The sequence below is a fragment of the Rhamphochromis sp. 'chilingali' genome (genome assembly GCF_963969265.1).
Source record: "Rhamphochromis sp. 'chilingali' genome assembly, chromosome: 17".
In the NCBI taxonomy this organism is placed as follows: Eukaryota; Metazoa; Chordata; class Actinopteri; order Cichliformes; family Cichlidae; genus Rhamphochromis; species Rhamphochromis sp. 'chilingali'.
The window spans coordinates 33,223,536-33,232,377 of record NC_137944.1 but is presented as its reverse complement, the minus strand read 5'-3'; the positions used below and the strand labels follow the sequence as shown (position 1 = coordinate 33,232,377).

Sequence of the window (8,842 nt, the reverse complement as noted above, 5' to 3'; positions counted from 1 at the left end):
TCAAAATTAGATGGAGGATTTGTAGTTGTTCTTTTCAAATAGTCTTAATAATCTGAATGTATAATCTTTTGCTCTTGTTTTTTTTAAAACAAACAACAACAAAAGATGTGAGGACAGTTAGCTTGTCTGAGAACTTTAGCAGAAGGAATATTAATTTGGTTGTATGAATATATCTAATTATTCCTTTTATTTAAAAAAAAAAGTGAAAGATGCTTTAAATACTTCAAAAGCAAAGGGCAGCGTAATTAAAGATATGACACTTTTTCTTAACTAAATAACAAAAGTAATTGTTTTCCAATTAGTAACAGACCGACATCCACACTCAACAGGCACTTTGTTAGGTCCACCTGCATGGCTACTTTAAGTGCAAACATTCATTAGCATAACTCAATAACTTAGACATGCAGACACAAGCAAGACATTCTGAAGTTCAAACGTCAGAAGAAAGGTGACTCATGGTTGTGGTTGGGATATGCCTGCACAACCATCTTTGGGGTTTACATAAAATTGTCTGAATGACAGAAAATATCCAGTAAGCAGCAGGTCTCTGGGTAAAAATTACTTTTTAGAGCTGATAGAGAAGCAACAGTAACTCCAAAGTCCTTACAGCCAAGATGAGCAGTAGAGCTACGGTAGAAGACCACACTGGTCCTGAGATAGACATATAGTTAATTAACTATTACTCATCGTAGGGAAAAAAAAACACCATAAACAGACATGAGAACAGGAAACTGAGGTCCTCACTCACACAGGAGATGATGAAGATATTTTAAATTATCTGCAATAATAACTGAATCAGTTTGCTCATTAAAGCTAGACTTTTAAAAAAGTGTTCAATTGGTTTGGCACATTTAGTCCTCCGTAAATACACGGTTGGTTTTCAATAATGCTGGTTAGTACAGGACCCACACGGCGCTTTCTCTGACTGACAAAGGAGCATGAACTGATTTCCTTTTTCTTTTTTTCGTTTTTTTAGATAGCGCTGATTGTAATTGTTTAAAGTCACTTTGGGCTTCTGGGCTCCAGGAGCCGATATGGAGCCGGTGATCCCTTTGGGCGGATGTGAAGTGTCAAAAAGGGATCGAGATCAGAAAAATCAGGCCAAGAGGACGAGTTATTTCTTTATTTTACTTATAACGCCTTTAAACCCTGTTGGCCACAGACTATTTACCAATACAAGCAAAGTTATTACACATGGGAAACACAGAAACATTGGAAATTATATTTTGGCACCTCGCGTTTTCTTAGTGGACTCTCAAAGACGCATTTTCAGTGGGAAATGTGTCGCGGTTCAGACTCTGTACCTGAAAATAATCAGAGCACAGAGTGTCTGCAGCTGTTTAAATTAACTCCAAAGTAAACAAAATCAGTTTTAGCGTCTTAAAGTTATTTAAGCCTCATCTTCACTCAAATATTTACATTATGTCCAAAATCCAACTGGGATATTTCGATTGATTCCAACACGACAAATGATTGATTATTGATCAATGTGTTCTGTGCCTTAAAAAAACCCTTTGCAAATGAATCAGCTCTTCTTCGCACTTTGGCAGCGGCTGTGAATGAGGAAATGAATCAGCTGGCTCAGGTACAGCAGGAAGGGAGGAGATAGAGGGACACTCAGTTTGCTGAAGAAAATCTGACAGCGAGCAGGATTAGTTCACGGGGTCTGTTACCCCGGTAACTAACTTGGAGTTGACGTTTACTCGGTCTGGAGCAGAAAACCCGAACTTGGCCTCAACCCTGGATTATCAAACTCAGAGCTGATCGCTAAACCCGCTCCCGGAATAAGACCTAGCGGTCCACCGGCTGTGAACAGGAAAGGTAGGAGCTGCCAGTTATTATAAACTGCGATTTACTGACAATAAATACTCAAATATCTTCAGGGTACCTGTGGCAACCAAGACATTGGAGATTTAAAAATGATGGTAATGTGTGCGTTTTAACTCAAATTGTTATTTAAATTATTTTTTATTGCCTGAACATTTTGAGAATACACTTCTTAAACTTCAGTAAATAACAAAATATAATTAAAATAACACATAGGTCATGTATTCAGTGGTGTTGTTTGTCTGGCCAACTTGAAATCAGATTATGCTGAAGTTAAATAGTTTCATTTTTAAAATGAGCTCAATGATGAAAGTCATTTGCTGCAGTCTGCAGAACAGGAGTATCTGGATGCACCTGATAAACAACAATGTTTGACTTCCCAGATAAGAAGATGACATTTAGAAAAATGTTGGCCTGTCACCTGAGTCATGATTACGGTCGACTGTGGAATCTTAGTGCAACAAAAGGTCAGATCAACTTTAAAATACTGATGATCCTCGGACGTTTACATAAAAAACACTTTTTGAGCACTTTTTCAGATACTGATCGTTACACGTCCTTGTCTCTGTTCGCCTACATCATTAAACTAGTGCATTTTTGCTGTTTAAAGTATCATAGTTACACCTCATGATATTTAACCCTGAAACCCTTGGTCACCCTAACCCTTGGTGTGACAGAGGAGGATATTGTGATAGGGTGCGATGTTGGCAGATGTGGTGACTCCTAAAAGGACCAGCCAAAAGAAGAAGATGATGAATGTATAACTGTCTTCACTGAATTAAAACAACAACAACACAGTCAGCTAATTGTGAGGGGGTCATGGGGAACTTTCTCAGATTTGACTGCTTTTGTATCAAATGAACATGGTTATCATATTGTCTGAGGTGTTCTGTTGCCACGGTTACCCCACCAAGGAGGCAGAGGCCAGAGGTGCAGGGCAGAGAGCGGGGAATAGTCTCCAAAGTGAAAAGCCCTTCAAACATCTCTGTGCTGCACTCGGCGATGGACATTTTAAAAAAGGACAAAATTACTTTAATGGTAAAGGCAGCGCACACACTTAACCAGTGATGTGTGTGTCCCAAGGTTCATGAACTTACCATGATTTAAGGCGTCAATGAGCATCATCACATGCTCTGCTCACCTCAGAATCGCCTTGTCATTGGGAACCATCAACCAATCAGAGCATAGTTGTGGTAGACTTAGGAGAGAGAAGTTCTAGGAGTCCAATATCAATATTTATATTATATTTCTAAATACTTTCAAGTTGTGCCAAGAGATTATGACACACTAATCTGAATCTCTTTCTGGATGCGCAAAATCAATTCGTGCCTGATGTGGAAGAAGAAAAAAGAAAGAAAGAAGATACGTAGCTTCTTAAACATGAAGCAATAATGTGTTTGGTCTAAACTGAATATATACCAATCAAGTACATTTGACCAGATTCATTTACATTTAAGATTTTACTCTGTAATTAAAAGTAATCAAATTAGTTAAAATCAGCATTTTTAGCATGAATATTTTCTTGAGTGTTGGTGGTCTGCAGTCTGGTCTTGTTCTGTTTGTACTGACATCAGTTCCAAATTTACAGTGACAACTTTTATTGTTTGTTACTGTAACCATAACTGTTACAGTATCATACATATAATAAGTCTATTTAAGCACAAGTGTCTAATTAAAATCAGCTGCATACTGTAGATGACACTCCAGAGACTCCCTCTGTTCCCCTGCCTCACATTTACTGTTCATTCATTCTTTGCTTCTTCATCATCTTCCATCCTCCTCCTCAGATGTCCACTATAAAGTGCGTGATGTTGGGTGACCTTGAAGTGGGAAAAACCTGCCTGTTCATGTCCTACACGGTCAACAAGTTTCCCTCTGAATACGTGCCCACGGTGAGGTGAAAGTCTGCAGACATGCAGCAGCATTCATTTCACTTTATTCCATGTAACACAGTGTACAGCTCTTGTGCTGTTCCAGGGTTTTTATGCATAGAAGAACTGTCAGCGCCCCCTTTCAACACTGTGATGAAGCTATTACTATTTATGAACCCATAATATTACACAGAGGAGTGTTTTTAATGGACCTATTTGTGTTGTGTTGTGTTGAAAAACATACAAGTTAAACACCACTTATGATGAAAAAGATTTTTTGTGTAAGGATCCTTGGTCAAGACACTGAAGCCCAAACTGCTTTGATAAATCAGTGTGAGTGCATGGAATAAATCCAATTTTATTATGAAGAACATCTGTAATCAAGTCCTTTTGGCGGGTTTACTTCCTTCCTGTTGTCTCTTTCTTGTTCTCATTTCTCAGTCTCTGTCTCCTCCAGGTGGTGAACACTTACTCCATGACGGTGATGATCAGAGAGGAGGAGTACACTCTGAAAATGTGCGACACTTCGGGTAAAGACAAACATTTCTGCTCTCAGTTTAATAACTAATGAAACTCTGTGTTGTATAATATCAATCTTCATACCAGCAGCAGTCACATACATATAGTCGGAGCAATATTTCCTATAACGCTCAGAGCTGATTGTGATGAGCAGTTTCCCCACCGCTGACGAGACAACCCACACGTTATTTTAAGATTCAAGAATTTTATTGTCATATAAACCGCAAAACACAAGTGGTTACGCAGAGCAATGAAATTCTTACTTTGCAAGTTCCCGTCACACAACTAAATAAACAGCTGACTCAAATAAAGAACAAACTTAACTCTGAACATAGAAAATAATACATAAAGTAAAACAAGTGCTTATGTAGGTTATGCGTGGCTGTAGTCAGAATTTGAGGTGGTGATATGTACAGAATATGCAATATTAAAATTGTTTATATTGTATATAAATGTACAAAATGCAAACATACAGGTCAGAGATAATCATCATTTTTGTTTTCACTGTTAGAAATTCAAGTGATACAAATTAAATAAACAAACCTATAATTAGATAAAAAGGTTTAGACTGCAGATTAGTGTTGACATAGCCTGTACATAAAAGATGGACATTCTTTATCTACTTGTGTACAGTCCTCAATGAACTCGTGATTTATTTACATCTCCTTGCAGATAAAATGGGGGGAAAACTTTAGGTTTTACAAATACAGAATTGATAGTATGGGCAGGCTAATGTCCAAACTGAAATAAAATGACACTTGTGTCTTTATTTTTCCCACTGTCAAGCTGATTTTACCCATGAAATGCATTCTTTTATCAGCGAGGCAAGCCAGCTGGAGGTGAGATAAGGACCCAGAACGTAGGCAGTGACTTAGATGTGAGTGAGCTTTATTCACAAGGAGAGCAGGATACAGCAGGAGTGGAGATGACATACACAGAAACCCTAAACTGGGAAATCTAATAAAACAGAACTAAAACCTGAATCCACAGGAAGCCACAAAGGGAGAAACTCACGGAGGAAACAAAAAACGATGTGCGGGAGTACGCTGTTATCGCCCCGGCTAGCTATCGAGTGGTGGGTAACAGATGTCTCCAAAAATGTCGGAGCGCTTTTGCAAATATGTGATATCTTGATAAACCAATATTTGAAGTTTACCCAGCTACATTCTCGCCTGAAAATATCTTAAAAGTTTACTTTGTGACCCAGAAAGAGTAATAAGAGTCATTTTGAAACTGAAATTGGCTGGGCCGCGCTGTGAATTCTGGGATATGGTGGGCCACGAAGGATACTCCCGACCCATCCTTCAAATTCGGGAAAAGGAGAACGCATTTGTCGGCTGCGTTTGGAGGAGTCTACGCATTTGGACGGCTTTTGTCGCGTCGCTGTGACGTAATCGGCCTGCAAATGCAGCCTCAGGAGGATGTTTGTGTCTGTTGTGAGGTTGGACATTTTAGCATGTAGAATCTACGGGAACGTCCTCACTTGGGAGGCATTTTTCAGCCTTCATTTGTTCGCACTATTTTTTGCTACTCAGACTCGTTTTGTGTCTCCCCCTGCAGGCCATGATGATTATGACAGACTGCGACCCCTCAGCTACGCCGACACTGACATCTTCCTCGTCTGTTTCTCTGTCGTATCACCCTCAACAGTTTATAGCATCAGAGAGAAGGTCTGTTTGGTTCACTTTTATTTTAATTGTTTCCAGAATAATAAGCAGACCACCTAAATGTTTAAATCGGTTCAAAGAATGTACAAAAAATTAATCCACTAGCTTTAAATTCCAAATTTGAAAAACGCAAAAAATGAGTTTTGATTGTGATCCTGTCGTGTTAGTCCCTCAAATGATTCCAATCAGCTTCAGGTTCCAACACAAAGCAGAGAATACCAGGAGCTGCTACATGACCAGGTTATTGTTCATCTGCTTACCTGAAGCAGAACCTGCAGTTGCACACAGCACGTGATCCTGCTGGCCATCAGGAAAAACAGAAATATGACAAACAGGTGGCAACTCACAAACAAATACTACCATTTCCAGATGCTTTTTTTCACAATCCTGGATCAGCCCCCATTTGTTATTACTCCCAAGAAAAAAGCTGAAAGGGGAAAACAATGAGGCAAAGTTGGCAATAAAATGGTTGCTTAATAATTAATATTTAGAACTAACTATTAGAATTAATGGTTAAAGAGAGACTCAAGCTGGAAGAAAGAAAATCTGAATTTGGTACTAAAAAAGAAAGGCATAAAGAATAAGTGATCATAATCTTAAACTTATCTGTTCACAGTGGGTACCAGAGATTTTATTCCACTGTCCACGGGTGCCTTTCCTGCTGGTGGGGACTCAGGTGGATCTGAGAGACGACGGTGCCACCCTGGAGACGCTGGCCAAGAACAAACAGCAACCGGTGACCTTTGAGAGCGGAGAGAAGCTGGCTCATGAGCTGAAGGCCGTTAAATACATGGAGTGTTCAGCTCTGACACAGGTACAGAGAGGAGAAGTCTGCTGCTGTGATCTCCTACGAGTCTCTGTCAGCCTTCAACACAAAAATAAAAGAAATGTGAAAGATTCCATTCCTGAAATCACAGGAAGTCTTTACAATTCTCTGAATTAAAAGCCTTTTGTCAAACGCTAGGGTAGCAACACATTTACCTCTGGTGTCCATCATCTGGTTCGGGGTTAGCGCCATATAGCTGCAACTCTTTTACAACCAGAGGAGTCGCCCCCTGCTGGTCATTAGAGAGAATACAGCTTTAATGAACTAATGCATTTGCTTTACATTTCAAACCCAGAAGCTTCAGCCTTCTTTTATCCTGCCCATGTGGTAAATGCAACAATCATTTTCATTCTCTTGAATGCTATTCAGTTTAAGGTGACCACAAATAGAAACCAGAAGCTTCTGGGACCCTTCCCTCCAGATTCTCAGTTTCTAGAGACAGACAACAGCAGCTGATCACATTTTACACATTTGCAATATTTGTAGTTATCCGAAGAAAGATTCTGTCTTTCCATTTGATTTATGGTGTTTCCTTTATTTCTTAAGCTGAGTGTGGTGTTCTCTCTTATTCTCAGAAAGGAGTTCAGAATGTGTTTGAAGAGGCCATCCGGGTGGTGCTGGAGACTCTACACAACAAATCCAGTCGCTGTGTCCTTTTATAGACATCACAATAAGAACAAATGGAGTAAAGGGCAGAGGAAGAGAAGCTGGAGATGTACGTGGACGTAGAAAAAGGACTATTAGCCTGGATGAGAAGAGAGAGAGGAAGGACATACATACATACATACATACATACATATATATATATATATATATATATATATATATATATATATATATATATATATATATATATATATATACATACATATATATATATATATACATACATATATATATATATATATACATACATATATATATATATATATACATACATATATATATATATATATATATATATATATATATATATATATATATATATATATATATATATATATATATATATATATATATAAATAAATATAACTTTGGGTTACTCACATCTTAAGACTGTTGCAGAAAGCCAGAGTACAGCTGGTAAATCCTCTTGCTTTCATAGCTGCCTTGATGTGCCCATTCATTCATTTTCATTGTCCACACTGGATCGTCAAATCAAATCTCTAATGCAACCAGCCAAGGCTGCTGCCGAACAGCAACAACTAGAAAGCAGGCCTCGAGGTTCAACTGTATTAATGAGCAGTAGGACAGGTGTACCTAATAAAGTGACTGCTGAATGTATGTAGTGTGACTTTAGTGGCCTGTACAGTATTTGCTCTCACATTCTATATATTGTCTTTTTAATGATTTTCTCCATTTCAGGAATTATTCAAAGAAACTGTTTACACTTCATTTTTGTGTCTGAACACTTTTACTGTACATTAGGCCGATATGTTTGCAGTTCTCTGTCCAAGGTCAGGAAGTTTTTAATATTTTTTTTTAAACTGTTATGAAAAATGCCTTAACCAATTTGAGAGCTGAGTTAAGAGTGGTAAGAATGACATTCCTTGTAGAGTATATATATATATACTGGAAGTGTTGGGTATACAAGTGTGGCCTAAGTCTTCGGTCAGAAAGACTGCAGCAGTCCTGGAGTTTAGTTCACCGTCTTTAATTAAGCTTCACAGAAGAACTGGTTACATCAGGGCTTGCCATGATAAATCCAACTGTGATGCAGCCAGACATGAATTTATAATTGTAGCAGATGCAGTATAGGTGACTATAAGCATGGTTGTCTGGAAACAGAAACAGGTAATACTATAGCTAGTAGGGTCAAAGATAACTAAGAAACAATCAGAACACATCATCTACTCAGACACAGCAATAGTTCACAATGTCCACAAGGGGTCGCTGTAAGACCATAAGTTGGCTAAATAGCACATCTCTTCCAAGTTGCTAGTGGGAAGGCAAGAAGGTGGCAAGCTAACAACAATTAAACTAAACAATAAACAACAGAAAAATCCTTTAACCGCGGGATGTAATTATTGGAGGAGATTTAGGCCACTGGTATTTACTTGGTGCAAATTAATTAATTAAATAAACCTACTAACATGATATCAGTTTACAGCGGCACAACTTTAACCTGCACA

General features: G+C 38.3%; 1 protein-coding gene across 2 annotated transcripts; it reads left to right on the top strand.

Annotated features, from left to right (window-relative positions):
- The first annotated feature begins 10 nt into the window (after positions 1-10).
- Positions 11-7,527, top strand: LOC308384027 (cell division control protein 42 homolog). 2 transcript variants are annotated; one of them, XM_080862328.1, is made up of 6 exons: positions 11-1,821; positions 3,615-3,719; positions 4,156-4,228; positions 5,778-5,887; positions 6,501-6,698; positions 7,286-7,527. In XM_080862328.1, exons 2-6 carry the CDS (start codon positions 3,615-3,617, stop codon positions 7,370-7,372), a joined length of 573 nt encoding a protein of 190 aa, XP_080718454.1. In that variant the 5' UTR covers positions 11-1,821; the 3' UTR covers positions 7,373-7,527. The 2 variants fall into 2 exon arrangements, with proteins under 2 accessions (XP_080718454.1, XP_080718453.1); XM_080862327.1 differs by having other exon boundaries at positions 11-2,294.
- The last annotated feature ends 1,315 nt before the right edge of the window (positions 7,528-8,842 follow it).

Excerpts from the sequence above, each read along its gene's own strand:
- LOC308384027 (XM_080862327.1), top strand. The coding sequence starts at position 2,256 with ATGATTACGGTCGACTGTGGAATCTTAGTGCAACAAAAG. Across the intron at positions 3,720-4,155 it reads CCTCTGAATACGTGCCCACG|GTGGTGAACACTTACTCCAT; the intron begins GTGAGGTGAAAG and ends TGTCTCCTCCAG. Across the intron at positions 6,699-7,285 it reads AGTGTTCAGCTCTGACACAG|AAAGGAGTTCAGAATGTGTT; the intron begins GTACAGAGAGGA and ends TCTTATTCTCAG.